At 34.9% G+C, this 19,672-nt stretch overlaps 1 protein-coding gene across 1 annotated transcript in view; it reads left to right on the forward strand.

The window, feature by feature from the left end:
• LOC149775803 (proline dehydrogenase 1, mitochondrial-like) overlaps positions 1-19,672 on the forward strand; it is a 156,862-nt gene that overhangs the window by 107,539 nt on the left and 29,651 nt on the right. The window contains exons 9-11 of the mRNA XM_089943239.1: positions 1,913-2,008; positions 8,567-8,713; positions 13,288-13,568. Coding sequence (XP_089799365.1) covers positions 1,913-2,008; positions 8,567-8,713; positions 13,288-13,568 — 524 coding nt within the window. The remainder of the gene's footprint in view (positions 1-1,912; positions 2,009-8,566; positions 8,714-13,287; positions 13,569-19,672) is intronic.

Genomic DNA, 19,672 nt, shown 5'->3' on the forward strand with positions numbered 1-19,672 from the left:
CATGCCAAAACACTGAAAAATCAGAAGTCAATTTGCATTTGTTTGGAAGACATCCTAAACAATTTCTATAATATTCAGAAATTCCAGTCCCTTCTAAAAATGATGGGTTTTTGTTTCTTTTGTTGCCAAATCAGGTTTGTGGTGTGATTCTGACTGGGGAAAAAGGTCATGATTCCTTAGTTGCTGAGACTGTGTCACCATTAAATAAAGTGAAACATGATTACATGTTTCAAACAAAGTTGTTTGAAAAATGGCTGTTCCTATTGAAAAATGATAAGGGAATGATGTGTGATGTATCAAGCATAGCAGGAATATTGCATTCATAATAGCATGCAGCAGATTTGACCCTCTTTTAAAGTTTCAATGTTGAATTTTGTCCCTTTTTGAACTATCATAGAAGCAACACAGAAAATGGTTGCCTTGACAGCCTTCCTGAAATCTGTTTATGGCTGCTTCTCCTAAACAGATAGTAAGCATGGTGTATTCAGTAAAAGCCTGTTACTTAGTCCTCTTTAAAAGCCTGTTACTTAGTCCTCTTTAAAAGCCTGTTACTTAGTCGTTTTTAAAAGCCTGTTACTTAGTCCTCTTTAAAAGCCTGTTACTTAGTCCTCTTTAAAAACCTGTTACTTAGTCCTCTTTAAAAGCCTGTTACTTAGTCCTCTTATCTCAACCCCTCATGCACTAATGGTGGCTGAATTCAAAAGCAGAATTTATTAATCTTATGTAAATTCAGAAATTACTTAATCTTGATAGTTTCTGTTGAGATTAAAAACAAATTGAAATTAATGCTGGACCAGTGAGTAAAATGAGTAAAACCGTTCGTATTTACTATATCAGGATTCATGCCAGGGGTCAGTTTAGATGAATCAGTTACTAGAGGGCAATTTAGGTGAAATGATCACCACAGTGCTTGTCATTTTTCCCAAATTTGCAGAAAAAGAAACATTGACTTGAATCACCTTTCCTTGATTTGATTTGTTCACTACAGCCAAGGGTTTCAGACCACTGAATGCTTTCATATTCTGTGTACAGTATAAATTCTTTTGTATTTATTCTGTTAAAAACAAATTGTAAGTAAGGTTAGATATAGTATTTTGTGCTTTTTGATAAGCTTTTCTGTCAGTTGAATGATTATTTATGTTCATGCTTATGTTTCAAACTTCAAGATCCATGCCAGAATTTCACATGAAGCTTGAAGAGGAGAGTGAAATTCCACACCTGTATGGTTTACTGATCACTTTATGGAGACCCATTTACTAGTAAACATAAACTAGTCTGTTTTATTTTGATTTTTGTTTTTGCATAAGTTTTTGCAATTGTAACAATTTTATTTATTTTTTGTCTTTTAGGACTACATGGTTATGTTTATTTTGTAGAGTCTTTACCTAAGTAATTTTGGAACTTTACTTTCAATCGCCATAATGTAACCAGTCTTTCAAGGTTATTTTCTTTTGAGAAAACAGAAAAATGTAACATTTTTACTGAACCAAAATAAGAATTTTAAAAATATTATTTCAATTTTATATGTATTTCGTTGTTTTCACATCATTTTCACTTAATTGATTTACTTCTCCCTATGTTCCCACAACTTCACTCTATTCTTGCAGGAGACAGATGCCACTTTACCCAAAGATTTCAGTCTAGTGTGGACCCTGCTATATTTTGATACTTTCAAACTTGATATTTTTAATAAATGCTTTAGGGATGGTCACTTTTCTTAATATCTCTCATGTAGTAATTTCAGCAGATATACTTTTCTCTTTCTTCTGCAAAATTAAGTCTAGGACATAGGTTGTGTCCGAATTAGAGATATGTAATATATAATATGAACTTTGTAAACTATTTCATTTTCATTTATGTATATTAATTTACAGCAAAATGTCATGCTAAATTTATTGGCAATAAATTTCAGACCAAGGGCCCAGTAACAAAGCTTGTTTCAACCCTCAATGAGGAACAGGAACAGGAAATGAAGAACATGTTGCATAGGATCAACACTGTTGCAGAGGTATGTACGAAATCAGCAACAGTGAAATGAACTTGTTTGGCATCCCTTTATTTTTATCCCATGTGAAGGCAGAGTTTATCTTGTTATGATATTTCTCTTAACATTTGTTTGCTTGTCCATTTTGTTTTCAGCACAATAGCTTTGGTACTATATCATGTGCTGAATGACTTTAACTTCTAGTAATTTAAAGAAAAAACTTACTTTAGATCAGAAGGTCAAAGGTTCAGGTGACTTAGAAAGAAAAATAGTTTTTGCCTTAAAAATTTAGTTTTTGTCAAGATAAGGCACCAAGCTTATGGATGTATTGTGTAACCAATTATTTTGAGTCGTATGTCCTCATTTCCTAATAAAGTCACACAAATACATCCTTCCCTCGTGATGTGTCATGATGGAGAGAAGAACAAAGATTTCCTCTTGTAACCGAAGTCTTTGGAAGCTTGCCACACTTGAGGTACTTTTTGAAATACATTAAAGATGCCACATCTTGATATTACTATATTTAGTTACCTTGATGCATACTCTGTTAAATATTAATATATCTCTTTCATGATTCTTTGATTGACATGTTTACTTCTTGTAAACTCAGCTGCATTCCAGCTCGCAATGTCATTTCAGTACCATATTCTCCAGTGTTGAAGTATTGAAAATACGTCACAAGGCGGGATGCGATATGCGTTTTCATTGGTTGACTGAGTTTCCATTAGCTACTGTATTTGTATATAAATACGTCTGCATCAACTGATGAGAGCTGCTTTCACACATTAAAACACCGACTTAATCAGTTGTAATAAAAATATAAAAAAATAAACCATGGCTATGGCAATGCTTCAGGTATCATTGAAGTTGGATTAAAAAGACCCATAACAATATTAGATGAACTATGAATTTATCCTATTTGGAAATACATTCCAAAGTAACATATTTCTCCATCTGTGGAGACACTTCTAAAATCTTCTCTCCAATCCTGGGTAAAAGTCCCGAAGAAAATATAATATGTGTAATAAAATATGTATGTGCAAAGAAGTAAAGTAAGGAAATGATTAACCTTACAAGCCATAAATATGAGATGTTTTCTATTGTAAAAATTGTGGAGTAATGTAAAGATTTGTAAACTTGTATCTTTCTTCAGTATTGGGTACATGTCAACTTGTTTACCTGTTTGATATTTTCTGGAAAACATTAATGTGAATTTATTTATTTTCATGAGAATCAATTTTCATGGTTTTGCTAAAAATAACATTATTGTTGGAACATACCTGGGTTTGTCATGGGATTTTATTTTCTGTACAAAAGGATTATGTTATAAGTTGGTTTGTTTAAATTCATGGTGTTTTTTTTAAGTTGTGTGTTTAAATTCATGGTGTTTAAGTTGTGTGTTTAAATTCATGGTGTTTAAGATGGATGTTTAAATTTGTGTGTTTGCAATTTGGGCGTTTAAAGTCATGGTGTACATGTTTGGTGTTTAAATTTGTGGTGTGTAAGTTTGGTGTTTAAATTCATTGTGTGTAGTTTGGGTGTTTAAATTTGTGGTGCATAAGTTGGTTGCTTAAATAAAATTTTGTACAAGCTGGGCTTTTAAATTATTGTGTAACTGTACAGTCCATGAAAACTGGAAGCCAGGGAAAATTACCAGATTGACAGTAAATCATATTTTGCCTTTTTTAACTTTATTAAAATAGGTATATTCAGCATGTTTTTTCTGGTCATAATTTTGTTTCTGTATATAATTTGTGTATACATTAAAATCTGCCTTGAGAAACAACCTTTTTTGCCAAGAAAAAGTGGTTGCTCAAGGCAGGTGGTCTCTCATAATGGGTTAGTGAAGGAGAACAAGTTTTCAAGGTCATAATTCAATTGGGTTTAAGAAGGCACAGTACATGTAACTACATTACATTTTGTTCTTTATTCACAGTTCTTGCTTAGTATTACATGCAGAAACAAATTATATAGCATTAAAACTACATCTATCATGGGCATTATCATTTGTTTTGAAGTTGACGTTGTATATTGGCATTTACTGCATATGAATTATACTTGTCCTGTCCATAAATTGTAATGGTAGCTATGATACCACAGCCAGAAGCCAAAACCATACATGTAATAAATAATAAATAGATTGACTCTGTAATCAAAAGATTAACAGAAGGTCTAAGGTAAACAGATGACAAGATCTATGAATGTGGTACATTTGTCATTGTGTGTGGTTTTTAATAACAGAATTGGGATATATATATAAAAAAACACAAATGCTGAAAATTATGTGCAACTAATTTTGCATTTAATTTATGTTTCTTAGGCACAAAATGGTTTGAAAGAAACAGTAACATCAATAAAGTAACAAAGTATATAGACCTTTACAAAAACCATGTAGTTCATTCTTCTAGAAAAGCAAATAACTTAAAAGAGAAAAATCTCATTCATCTAATCATATTATAACTTACGAGACAAACAATTTTAGGCGTTACATTGCAGTGAAAGTACGCTGAGAAGATCTCATTATGCATTACATTCACAGTAGATGAGAGTACAATACTGAACTGTGTACCCTGTTTGGTGATCCTTTAAAGATGGAATGGTTAATTGTACCCTGTTTGGTTATCCTTTAAAGATGGAATGGTTAATTGTACCCTGTTTGGTTATCCTTTAAAGATGGAATGGTTAATTGTACCCTGTTTGGTGATCCTTTAAAGATGGAATGGTTCATTGTACCCTGTTTTATGATCCTTTAAAGATGGAATGGTTAATTGTACCCTGTTTGGTGATCCTTTAAAGATGGAATGGTTAATTGTATCCTGTTTGGTTATCCTTTAAAGATGGAATGGTTAATTGTACCTGTTTTATGATCCTTTAAAGATGGAATGGTTAATTTTACCCTGTTTGGTGATCCTTTAAAGATGGAATGGTTAATTGTACCCTGTTTGATGATCCTTTAAAGATGGAATGGTTAATTGTATCCTGTTTGGTGATCCTTTAAAGATGGAATGGTTAATTGTATGCTGTTTGGTGATCCTTTAAAGATGGAATGGTTAATTGTACCCTGTTTGGTGATCCTTTAAAGATGGAATGGTTAATTGTACCCTGTTTGGTGATCTTTTAAAGATGGAATGGTAAATTGTACCCTGTTTGGTGATTCTTTAAAGATGGAATGGTTAATTGTATCCTGTTTGGTGATCCTTTAGAATGGTTCATTGTAAATAGAGGATCTCAGTTAGTAAATTCAATCTAAAATCATTACCCATTTGATAGTTTGTTTATTAGTTTTGATTTTAATGGAAATAGGAGTGAAAGAAGAAGAAATAATTTCATTCATTTTGACCCAGACACTACACCTTTCATTTGTTGCACGTAAAAAAATAGTCCCTGGAATATTTTGCATTGTTCTATAACTGTTAACATTTATTGGTTTAATTTTTACCAATTATAATTCAAAGAGCATTCTGTCCTTTTGAATAAATAGAATGTTTGGACTCAACATGATTTTTCAACAGAGAATATATATGAAAGTTCAGTATGGTGTCACATAGAGAAATGTTTAACAGCGAGAGTGCATCACTATCAGTTTCACTCCTAAGCATTCAAATTGTTGGATATGTGTAGGGATGATGCAGATATTCCAGATTTACAGTAATGTATTTGTGACCATATATTTGCATTAGTCGACCTGGAACAATAGACTATAGTAGACATAGACAAATTCAGAATTGTATCACATAATTAGAGCTGCTTTTTTGCATAAGCATGTTGTGGTTGGATAATGTTATTTCATTTTGGAGACTGGTTTATGTCCACATTCTTCTGTGAACAGAGGTGAGTTTATTTATTCCTTTAAGTTTACATTTTAGCCACTCTAGGGTGGATTCAATGTCTCATGCATGCTATCAGTTGACCAATTCCCTTAGGGGTTTTTTTGGTATTCGATTTAAAAACAATGGCTGCCAAAATGTTAGTAGTAATAGTGAAAACAAAAAGTTCCAGTAAGTGGGGTAATGAAATTTTCCCACGATTGCAGCCAATCAGTAAAGAGAATAATGCACAAGAATTTCATGGATTTGTTTGGACCAATCAGAATCACATAAAGTGATATGTTAACATGTTGTAATATCAAAAATATTAAACTGCACACACTATAGGTGTACCTACTATGTGATAACAGATATTATGATGACTGGCACTACAAGTCTGGTTTATGGTCTCTGGCATTCACCTATTCCTTGTACACTAAAACTTGAGAGACTACCCTTTCTGTTTGCTTAAGACAGGTGGTCACTCATAACAGGCTTGTGCAGGAAGGCCAGTTTTCAAGGTTGAAATTCACGAAGGAAAAGTATACATAATTACAGTACATATATTATATTCTTTATTCTTAGTTGGAATATTCCTTGCTCTCATATGAAAGAAACACAGCAGTACAAATACATCAATCATAAACATAATTTTTATTTTAGGTTTACATATAGTCTTTTGGCATCATGGCAGATGAATTGCATATTTAACTAAAAGGTAGCACTTAATTATTCTGTCTATAAATTTTAAAATTATTGTAGCTATGGTAACACCTACTCAATAAATTTAATGACATCTACTGAACACATTTCCTTTTTTTATATTAAAATATACGCATCATCTCATCACATCAGTCCTTTCACAGTAACTTGTTGCCATTCATACTATCCTTATATGTACCAGAAGCATTTTTAGTCTATCTTAGTAAATCATTGCCTGGATTAGATTCCATCATTTATATCACAACTCTTAGCAGATGTATTATTTCTGGAACCAGCCTGTATTTTCCTCAGAATAGACAATATCCTTTCACAGTCTGCATTGGAATTAGGCAGTGTTAGTACAGCTCTACAATGTCCACCAAAAAGGGTTGCTGACTGCCTGCCAGAATTTCTCAAAATTGGTACTGTCTGAGTCAGGTTTGGGAATTTCTTCTTAAAAATGACTTTACAGGAATGGCAGCCATTTGAGTTTGATTGCAGCTACTGAAATTCCTGTTTTCATCCATTTCTGAATTTCATTTGATATTTTGGCTGTTCTGATTTTGGTGTTTTAACATTCGGAGACAATGCATGCTTAGATATTGACAAACTTTAATCATCAATACAAACTGACCTGTTTTATGTCACCTGAACTCTTATGTAATGACTAACCCAACCAAAATCCGTCAATATCTTTGATCCTTTCCAATTACTTCCGATCACACATAGTATAATCTATCTCCATGAACTTTAATTTTAAAGTTTAACACCAGCTGTCCAAAGCCAAACTGACCCTATCAAAGAGTTAATTTAGTTGATTTTATTATTCTGCTTGAGCTCTTTGGTTGTCTAATCATAATCCTATAATATCTTTAATCCTTTCCAAATTACTACAGATCACACCATTGATTCACTTTGAGTTATTTTCTGTTGAATTAGCAATCAAAGTTTCATACTTGAAGGGTAAGCCAATTGTCATGTGATCACAGGAGTCTTAACTGGAAATGTACTACATTGGAAGCAAGGTGTGAAAAAATCGAGAAAAATTCTGTTATTGAATTTTTAAAAAAATAATAAATTTGAGTATGTGGTAGATTTGACTGAGAGATGGGAGGGACAGAAGATGCCCACATCTTAGGTGAAAAACCCTCCTGGTCAGGACATTGACATACATGCAGATTTAACAAAACTGGCATCTAGACTCAGCTTTTTCAATCATCTTTCTAATCCATCTTGGTTTGGAACAGTCTGCACTCTGCATGCAGACTCTACTTGGCACTCTGGTTACAAAAGGTTAAATAAAGGTCAGTGGTGTATATATCTGTCTTTCAAATGCAGTCATTTGTAGCAGTGTTGAAATGTTTATTTTTGACAAGAATAGTCATGTGACTACAGGTAATGGTTGATGACAATCAGCATTCCACCTGCTTACTCTACTCAGCAGCTGGGATTGTAGTGGATTCAACAAAGATCTGTGCTGTTTTTATCTGGGTTTTTTTATAATGGCTGTTCATATCAGTGTTGGGGGGGTCCCAAGTGGCCCGAGTGGTCTAAAGCGCTCTCCATTACGGATCACTACCATCTCACCTCTGTCTGTGTGGGTTCGAGTCTAGGATTCGGCTAACATGGGTATGTGAGAAAGCTTGCCAGTAGCTTCTTGTGGGTCGGTGGTTCTTCCCGGGGTTTTGCTGGGTTCTTCCTCCACCATTAATACTGGCCACCATGCATAGCATATTGTGTGCTGAAATATGGCGTTAAACCCCACAACAACAACAACATATCAATGTTGAAACATATATTTTATCAAAAATAATGGTCACTGGTTGCATTTAGCAGTCAGTTGCTTGCATCTGTGCATTTATATGGTAAAACTGATCTGTGCATCATGATTTTGGTTGTAAATGATAGGTGGTCACTCATAGCAGAGGTTGCTCAAATCAAATTTTACTGTATTTGTTGTATCATGGTAGACTTTACAATTGATGTTTACAAATTCAGTGTCCACAGCAAAATTCATGACAATATTATGTTCATGAAAAGGCTAATATTTACAGTATTTCCACTCACATTTCAGTATGCCAGGGAGAAGGATGTGCGTGTGATGGTGGATGCTGAGCAGACATATTTTCAGCCTGCCATAAGCCGGCTTACGATGGAGATGATGAGGAAATTCAACAAGGAAAAGGCCATCATCTTCAACACTTACCAGTGTTATCAGAAGGTAGCTTCATTAATTTACTGGCTAAAGGCCGTCATCTTCAACAGACTTGTTATGTACCACCTTCAGGATGGGGTGGGGGCTTATCTTTTAGATCATTGTAATGGTGTTGTATGTTGAATTTTACTTTCTTTACTTTAAAATCTTAGAGCCATTTGATATGAAGGGATGATACTTAGTGTATCACATACCACATTGGGAATCCTGTCTTCAGGGTCAAGGTCACATACTGATATAATTTTAGATTTCAGTCACCTCTGTCTTTATGCTAACTTGTGAGCTGTTTAGGATAATTGAATGAAGCTTGGTGGGCTTAAGTGTCATTACTAGAAGATGCATTACATTATACATTTATGGCCTCATTTTGAAGGTCAAAGGTCATGGGTCTATATTTTTACTTTCTTTTGTTTCTGCTTTATTTCATAAAAGCTGTTTGAGGTACAGGGGTTTATCATGGTACAGTTTAGTCTCTCAGTTTGATGGCATTTCAAGTATCATGTATCACAGTCCTTGATTTATCTTCTATAACCCCGTTCTGTCTGTGAATATTTTTGACTTATGGTACAATGATTGTGCAGCAGTTTTTCACAACTTTTAGTACACCTGTACAAAATAAAAGAGCTTATGCCATGGGACCAACTGCATCTTTCTTGACGTCACTGGATCCAGACAGCAGTTTTAAGTTTATGTTTAAGTTCTTGATTATTGCTTATGTGGAGCAGCTTTGCTTTTAGTTTAACTGCCATGTGTTCATTGGCATGTGCCTGGTCTTTTTATTTGTCTTTTACCTAATTTAAGTTTGATTTAGGATTTATCTTGTGTAGATGGCAGGTTAAAGTTTTTCTTTTAGTTTTTTTTAAAACATTCTTGTAGGAAGGAACTGCATTTGAATTTCTCTTCTGTGTGTTGAATAACTTGTGCATGACCTTATTAAATACTTTAATTTACCAAGTATACTTCTTTTTCTTAATTATGGAAAAAAAGATTGAGGTTAAAGTTTGCATTTTGAGGCCATCCGTATAGGACATAATGCAATTTTGACAGATTCCCCCCCTTATCACAAAAACTCAAATCCCTCTCATATATGTCACAAGCTTTGACTCTCCCCCATAATAAAATGTTTCTTATTAGTAGACAACCAGTTTGTGTTTCAGGTCTTGGTCATTAGTTCAGGAACTCTGCATATTCATTTCACTTTTGTGTGTTTATAAGCATATTCCAACACTTTTTATTATTTTGTAATAAAATGTTGACTTATTTTTTATTACAATTTATAATGAAAAGGATGAGATTTAAGTGAGTACCAGGTCATCACATTAAATGTGTTTCATGATTTTAATTGAGCTGTGCCTTTAGGTCATTTTATTAAGAAGTCTTATAGGTAGGGTTATGCACCTTTGTGTGGATATATTGTGTTATGTATGACACCATTTCTAAAGTAGGTCATGTGACATATTTTATGCTTCATTGAATTTCTCAAAGTTGTTTGTTATGTGCATTTTTGGCTATACAGGTACAGGTCAGTTTTTTATTATGGTGGGGATTTATGATTTTAAACCTTTATCATAAAACATTTCAAAAAAATAATTGCAGAGCAAGCTAGGATTTCCATAAAAAGTAGGTCTGAGGAACATTTGAGTTTTCATCAGACATTCCTAGTTGTCATTGGCTTACAGATGAGCGATGCTTTCTTTGGACAACTCTTGTATTAATCACTCTCATTGAATCAGATGTTACTGACTGGCATTGGTTTACAGGCAGTCAGTACTGTCCTCAGACATCTCTTGTATTAATCACTCTCATTGACATCAGATGTTACTGACTGGCATTGGTTTACAGACAGTCAGTGCTGTCTTCAGACATCTCTTGTATAAACCACTGTCATTGACATCAGATGTTACTGACTGGCATTGGTTTACAGGCAGTCAGTGCTGTCTTCAGACATCTCTTGTATAAACCACTGTCATTGACATCAGATGTTACTGACTGGCATTGGTTTACAGGCAGTCTGTGCTGTCTTCAGACATCTCTTGTATAAACCACTGTCATTGACATCAGATGTTACTGACTGGCATTGATTTACAGGCAGTCAGTACTGTCTTCAGACATCTCTTGTATTAATCACTCTCAGTGAATCAGATGTTACTGGCTGGCATTGATTTACAGGCAGTCAGTGCTGTCTTCAGACATCTCTTGTATAAACCACTGTCATTGACATCAGATGTTACTGACTGGCATTGATTTACAGGCAGTCAGTACTGTCTTCAGACATCTCTTGTATTAACCACTCTCATTGACATCAGATGTTACTGACTGGCATTGGTTTACAGGCAGTCTGTGCTGTCTTCAGACATCTCTTGTATAAACCACTGTCATTGACATCAGATGTTACTGACTGGCACTGATTTACAGGCAGTCAGTACTGTCTTCAGACATCTCTTGTATTAATCACTCTCACTGAATCAGATGTTACTGACTGGCATTGGTTTACAGGCAGTCAGTACTGTCTTCAGACATCTCTTGTATTAATCACTCTCAGTGAATCAGATGTTACTGACTGGCATTGGTTTACAGACAGTCAGTACTGTCTTCAGACATCACTTGTATAAATCACTCAGTGAATCAGATATTACTGACTGGCATTGGTTTCCAGGCAGTCAGTACTTTCTTCAGACATCTCTTGTATTAATCACTGTCATTCATATTAGATGTTACTGACTGGCATTGATTTACAGGCAGTCAGTACTTTCTTCAGACATCTCTTGTATTAATCACTCTCAGTGAATCAGATGTTACTGACTGGCATTGATTTACATGCAGTCAGTACTGTCTTCAGACATCTCTTGTTTAAACCACTGTCATTGACATCAGATGTTACTGACTGGCATTGGTTTACAGGCAGTCAGTACTGCCCTCAGACATCTCTTGTATTAATCACTCTCAGTGAATCAGATGTTACTGACTGGCATTGATTTACAGGCAGTCAGTGCTGTCTTCAGACATCTCTTGTTTAAACCACTGTCATTGACATCAGATGTTACTGACTGGCATTGGTTTACAGGCAGTCAGTACTGTCTTCAGACATCTCTTGTATAAACCACTGTCATTGACATCAGATGTTACTGACTGGCATTGGTTTACAGGCAGTCAGTACTGTCTTCAGACGTCTCTTGTATAAACCACTGTCATTGACATCAGATGTTACTGACTGGTATTGATTTACAGGCAGTCAGTACTGTCCTCAGACATCTCTTGTATAAACCACTGTCATTGACATCAGATGTTACTGACTGGCATTGATTTACAGGCAGTCAGTACTGTCTTCAGACATCTCTTGTATAAACCACTGTCATTGACATCAGATGAAACTGACTGGCATTGATTTACAGGCAGTCATTACTGTCTTCAGATATCTCTTGTATAAACCACTGTCATTGACATCAGATGTTACTGACTGGTATTGATTTACAGGCAGTCAGTACTGTCTTCAGACATTTCTTGTATTAATCTCTCTCAGTGAATCAGATATTACGGACTGGCATTGGTTTACAGGCAAGTGATGCTGTCTTCCAGTATTTCCTGTATTAATCACTGTCAATGACATGAAATGTTAATGGTTTACAGGCAAGTGATGCTGTCTTCCAGTATTTCTTGTATTAATTACTGTCAGTGACATGAAATGTTAATGGTTGATATGCAGTCCTCTTACAATTCTTGTATTAATTAATTAGCACAATATGATCTTTTGTTGTCCTGGGAAAAACTACTGATTTTGACTGACAACCTCTGTACCCATGGATATATTAGATTGATCATGGGACTGCACAGGTTGGAAGTGAGTATGTTACATACTGATCATGGGACTGCAGAGGTTCGAAGTGAGTATGTTACAGAATGATGATGGATCTGCACAAGTTGGAAGCATGTTACTGCTAAGCTATCCAAGCAGTTTTATTTTCTCTAGCTACTTTACAGTCTTTCAAGTGGCCCTGCTTTCCCTTATTCTTGATTAGGCTTACTACGTTTCCCTACTGTTGCTAGCTTTTAAAAATAAATTGTACTAATGATCATTGAAAGGTTGCTTTCAACTTATTGCTTTCATTTTAGTAATGTATGCTTTTAAGAGGAGCATCTGGTACTCAGATGTGATGGTATTTCCTCAGCAGTCTGGTCCATCTATTTGCTAAGCTTTGTGAGTGGTGGAAGCAGCTTGTCAGGCTTGTCTGATCAAGGTTAGCTGCTGCAGTGTTGAAGAAGAGCCTTGTAAAGTTTGTCTGAACTGCTGTTTCAGATCCAGGTGGCTGTTGCATTATGGAACCAGTTTATTTCTGGAAAAATAAGTATTCCAATTTGGAATAGCAGTTTGAGTAGAGATATGGTTGGTTCAGCTCTGAAAGATAAGTCAATCATATGATTTTCTGGCCTGCTTTTTGGCTGATTTTACCTGTTTGTTTATGCTATTTAAAATAAAATAGCCCAACCTTATCCCTACATTATCACAGTGAGAGACTTTGCATATCACATTATGCTGAATGAATACAGTTTAGTAACATTCTAGTTTATTCTTTGAATTTCAGCAAGCTTACTACAACATGAAAGTTGACCTTGACCTTTCCATGCGTGAGGATTTTTATTTCGGAGCCAAACTTGTACGCGGAGCTTATATGGAACAAGAACGTGAGAGAGCCAAGAAAATTGGTTATGAGGATCCTATTCACCCAACTTTCGAAGCAACAACAGCAATGTATTTCAGATGTGTTGAGGAAGCAATGAAACGGATTAAGCAGAGAGAACCTGGAAAGATTGCTATTATGATTGCTAGTCACAATGAGGAGACTGTCAGATACGCTGTGGAGAAGTAAGTCATCTCTGTATTTCCATGGGTACAACTTGTATATAAAATAATGAACACACGCAAGTTCAGACTTGTAACCCACATGTTGTGTTTCACATTTTTAAACTTTATTTACTTTTATCTTAGCAGATTACTTGAAGTTTTACAATCTTACAGAAACTAATTTCCATATACAGGTGGGAAAAGGTACTCTAGTGTTGGTTGCCTAGTCACTGGTATGAAGGGTAATCAGAGGCAAGATAAAGCAGTGAAAGCTGCCCTGCAGCCACCCATTTCCAAATGGAAGATTCCATATACAGTGTGACCCCCGCTGTAACACAGTGGTTGGGGTCAGTAGAACCCAATCATGTTATAGACCGAACCATGTTTTAACCAACCAAGTCAGTGAGCTGAAGAAAATGACAAATTTACCTAAATTATGGTGGGGATGGAGGGTGAGGTGGTTGGGTGATAAAAGCGGGTACAATGATAATGATCCTGATATTAAACCCATACACATGAAAATATTTTAGCTATGTATTATTTGTTTACAGAATAAAATATAATATAAAAAAATCAATAATTCAGGTCAAGTAGAAAATAACCTTAATTTTGGAAAAGGTTAAGTTCAACATACAATGTTACCTTACAAATGCATATAATGAAATTAATTTTTTTTAAAACCCCAACAAACAAACAAACAATGCAAATTATATATACAAAACACCAAACCAAAGCCATTCTCTGTTGTTTAGGTGGTGTCATTGCTGACAATTCTGTATTCAAGTCTGACATATACCCGGTAGGCATTTGATCCACACAGAAGGGTCATCCTGCATTCTGATGCTTCTTGAAACACTGTTCATGCAAGTTTTACATCTGGAATCAGAAATGTTCAACTTGCATGTCTGGATTACATGAAACAAGTCTTCAGAACAAAACCATTTTTTCTGAACAGGTGGTGGACATAATTGCTCAAGCAGAATGCACATCACTTTGAAAACTTAGAAGTGAAAATAGAGAGTTTTCTCCCATTGGTGCAAACAGATACACATCTTAGAAGCCATGGTACAGTGGAACCCCACTATAATGCGATAATTGGGGTCCACAAAATTGGATCACGTTAATATCGGGGTCGCCTTAGTGCTGGGTTTTGCAGTATTTTACTTTTTTGAGAGAACAACTCATTGGCATATATACATGTATTCATGTCTACGGTATATGATGAATAGGGTATCAACACCGTTTACTATCATGCCATCGTGGCATTCAGTTCATCTATAATGCATGGAATTCCACTGAAAAATTGCAGACAGATTTACAATATTCAGTGTTGTTTCCCCTAATCATTGTATCTGAATTCAACGTCTAATATATAGCATAAACATAGTATCAACACCGTTTACTTGCCGTCTGATATCGTACCATCAGGGCTTGAAATTAATCCATAAAATATGTAATTCCATTGCAAAAATTGCATACATATTTAAACTATTCAATAATTTTGTCACACATCATTATGTGTCTGAATTCATTGGAAAAAATTAACAGCAAAATTAGGTTAAGAAAGACAAAGTACGTGCACGGTTCATTACGTTACAGGATATATGAACGGTGTCTCTACAAATTTCATACTGCTAAAATTTTCTCGAATGCTTTTCCATGTACATTTATCCATTGCAAATTTCCAATAATTAATGCTTGTACGCCTATTTGTTTGAACGACTACAACAGAATAATTACAAATCAACACATGCTTTCAGCGTACATGTAACTTTTACTTCAGATTTTGTGAATATCGAAAGAAACATGTGATAACTACTCTACTAATCATGGCGCAAAGTGCAGAGAACGATTTTCTTTTGTGAACTTGCTTTTCCATAACGGTAAAATATTTTTATAAAAAAATAGGATATTAATAACGAGTTCATAAGCAAACACCATACCCATGTAAAACCCGAGAACTAAGTGCAGTAGACCTGCATTGGTCACAAGTCACTTTTTAAAGAAAAATGTAAAGCTGAACACCTGTACAATTTCATACCCTTTCAATTTCCAGCTAATAAAGCGGGCATTATTTACTGGTCAACTGATTGCATCTAATATACCGACAAGCCCAGCAAACATGTCGGCGGCTTTCGTTTTTTTATGTTTATTAAATTGTGAGAATCTTTTATCAACCACCGCATTGTCTGCTGATTGGTTGTGTATGCAGTTAAAGAAACACATGTCGGCTATTGTTTGAGCAACGATAGTATACAGAATTAATTGAAGACAATCACAAAGACGACTTACTGGCTTTATTCATGGACCAGTAATAAGTAACATTTCCGATAATGTTTATTTTGGCATAAGACTTCAAGAATCTGGTGAAATTGTTACATTTCAGAAGCCAAGCCACGATTGTATTATATTTGAATTCATAAGCGAATTCTTCCACAAAATGATCATAAACGTTTTACAAACTATTTCTCTTACTTTAAAAAAAGTATTTTTTCCGGGTATGAGAAAAATACATGTGCATGTATTTAAAATTTCAGAAACCATGCCACAATCATATTATATATCGTATTGTATTCAATTTCATACACGATTTCTTCCCCAAAATGATAATCAATTTTTTGCGCAAAGTACAGAGAATGAATTGCGTTTTTGAACTTGCTTTTCCATAACTGTAAAATATTTTTATAAAAAAATAGGAAATTAATAACGAGTTCATAAGCCAACCCCATGCACATGTAAAACCCGAGAACTAAGTGTAGTAGGCCTGCAGACTTCTTGAGTTACTTTTATATATTTATTTTAAAGCTGAACGCATGTACAATTTCATACCCTTTTAATTTCCAGCTAATAAAGCGGACATTATTTACTGGTCGACTGATTGTATCTAATAACACCACCAAGCCCAGCAAACATGCTGGCGGCTTTTTTTTACTGGATCAGTAATAAGTAACATTTTCGATAATGTTTATTTTTGGCATAACACTTTAAGAACCTGGTGATATTTATAAATTTCAGAAGCTACGCCACGATCGTATTATATTAAATTTCTACGAAACTCTTCCCCCAAACTTATAATAAACATTTTACACCCTATTTCAGGAACCACACCACGATCATATTAAATTGGAATCTATATGCGATCTCCTCTCCATAAAGATACTAATTTATTTATACACTATTTCATGTACTTTGGAAAAAAATATTTTTTTCATGTGCGAATATACAAAATTTTGGGAGCAACGCCAAGACTGCGTTATATCCAAATTCGCGTTAAATCAGGGCACGTTTTAGCGGGGTTCCACTGTACCACAGTTTACTTCCTGTTGCTTTTCAAGAAGAATAGAACACTAATCACAGTCAAGGGCTAATATTCAGGCATTTTTTGCAACAATGGTAGGAAGGACATAGGCCAGCACAAAGACCTATTTAAACTACATGCCAATTTTGACTTGTTGTAACCGAAGGCCTTAGTCCTTTGTCCAAAATGAAGCTTACATACTATGAGCTCCGACAGGGTTGAAAAAGACACCCTTTTGGCATCTGTCTAGAGACTGGCTGACTCATCTTTCATGCAAGAACTGTTTCTTAGTCATTCTAGTTACAGCAGATTGAGTCTGTGAGAGTCATGGCTGTTTTGTCCACTAGAACTATATGCAGATCTTCCACAATGGTTGTTTCATCAGTAGGTACCATATAGCCACTACTGTGCTGGGGTGCTGTTATACACTACAAATTAAATACATACATACTTTCTTTATTGCCCCTTCTTTTATTGCTGGAATATGGGAAATCAGTCTTTTGTCTTGAAACTGCTGTCCTGAAGCCTTTTTGCCATTAACATCTGCATGACCCATGAAATGGTGCCTGAAATGGACTCAGTCAGTCAGTCAGGGCATTGAAATGGTGCCTAAAATGGACTCAGTCAGTCAGTCAGGACATTGAAATGGTACCTAAAATGGACCCAGTCGATCAGTCAGGGCATTGAAATAGTGCCTAAAATGGACTCAGTCAATCAGTCAGGGCATTGAAATGGTGTCTAAAATGGACTCAGTCAATCAGTCAGGGCATTGAAATGGTGTCTAAAATGGACTCAGTCAATCAGTCAGGGCATTGAAATGGTGTCTAAAATGGACTCAGTCAATTAGTCAGGGCATTGAAATGGTGTCTAAAATGGACTCAGTCAATCAGAAGAGGAGCATCTCACCAGTTCTTAATAACTCAAAAAAAAGAAGGAAGAATGGAACCTAAGACCAGATGACATTTGTACTCCTGTGCTTTTGAACAAGTCAAGACCCTCAAAAGGACATTCCTGATGATCACAGGAAAGTAATCAAATATTTAAAGATTGGACTTGTCAGACTGCTGTTTATTGATATCCATGAGAAAGAGAGATGGGAAAATATATCTATTTATATTATTACAACTCTATGGTCTTAAACTAAATAATAGAAAAGAGCAAAAACCAACACGTTTTGTAAAATTCAACAAATAATTTATTTCCCTTGAATTGAAAAATGTAAAAAGAACTTAAGGTGTTGCGAATAAAATCCCAAATAATCGTAGAATTTCTAACACAGGTCTTAATGATCAAAATTCTGAATAAACTTTAGCGGTGTTCCAAAATAAATCCAGTGCTGGAAGTGTCTGATGTGCCTGTGATGACCCATGTCATTGTGATGTGTCAGTGTTTTTTTGTTGAATAATAATAATAATAAAAATACTTTACTTACAGAGGTGACTCATTTAGTCAAGGACTGTTTCTCCCGTGATGCCATCTTAGTACAAGACTGTGCATTATATGAAAAGATAACAGTAATTACTGTTCATTTTCATGTGTTCAGTATTAAAATACTAAATTCCATTATCTATTGGAAACACATACATGCTCATGATATCTCTTCTTAAATTCCCAAATATTTGCAGCAGATGTTACATGTAGTGCAAGGTTGTTCATCAGAACTGTACCAGAATATTGGAAGCTTCTTTTAAATTACTCAGTTCTTGGTTTTGGTGCTTGAAGTATTCCATGTGATGTTGATCTCAACTGGTATTGTGTTGAAAAAGGCCTGATAAATCCTGAAGATACTCTGGTGCAGTTCTATGTAGACATTTATAGACATGAATTGCCTTGTGAAAACCAGGGTTCCCATGCTACCGGGAAATTGGGGAAAAAGTCGGGAGAAATGATAAAAAATTTTCCCAACCATGAAAAGTCCTTGAATTTTGCAAATATTGATGAAAGTCGGGAAAAACCCAATAATTTCTCTGCACAACTTGATGCCTGAAACAATTACGCAATTGAGTTGTAACTGAACTGATTGTGAGTTAAATTTATCAAGTTCTAACTAGAATATTAGGATATTGCAGTGTGGATCATTTGGGTGCTTGTCATAAATATATTTGTTGAGACAATCCAAACGCTTATTGGATTAGATACATCTAGTAGACTTTTTGTTTCACAGCTCGATATGTGTTTTTTTTATTTTTATGGAAGGTATTAAAACCAGTCTAGCATCACAAGAGGCCAACATGGTGGCGTTAATGCATAGCCGCTTAGGAGATGGCTAGCAAACTTAAATGTTGTTAAATCGATTTATACCTGCATGAAATCGATATGAAAATTATTTGTTTTCTCAGAAATTGCGAGTATTAAAATCGTTATGTCTTTAATCTGCTGAACGACGATAAAACTAATGCGTTGATGAAATTTGAGCTGGTATTAGCTATTTTGATTGCTAGTCGCACGGGAACACACAATCTCACAACTGTCATTTTCAAATATTGTAGACATTTTTTTAAATGAAAGTCATTGAAATAAAAATAAAAAAAGGAAAGGGCACAAACTTCTCTATATTTATTCAGAGACCAACTTCTGAGTTTGTTGTATCATGTGACTATCACATTGACATGTGCTAGCTCACACAGGGAGCATACGAAGCAGGGAACCAGACTACTCTTCTTGATGAATCTGACTGGCCAAGTTTCTTCTAGTTGTTCTTGAAATAAAAATGTTGAGAATTATATGTTCTTTCTGGTTTATACAAAAGGTATTAGACTTTCATTTAATATAATTGAAATTTTGTACGACAACATTGAGAAGGAGTTTTTTGTTGATATCACATGAC

This window comes from Sinohyriopsis cumingii, chromosome 19, assembly GCF_028554795.1.
Source record: "Sinohyriopsis cumingii isolate HCF-2022 chromosome 19, ASM2855479v2, whole genome shotgun sequence".
Classification (NCBI taxonomy): Eukaryota; Metazoa; Mollusca; class Bivalvia; order Unionida; family Unionidae; genus Sinohyriopsis; species Sinohyriopsis cumingii.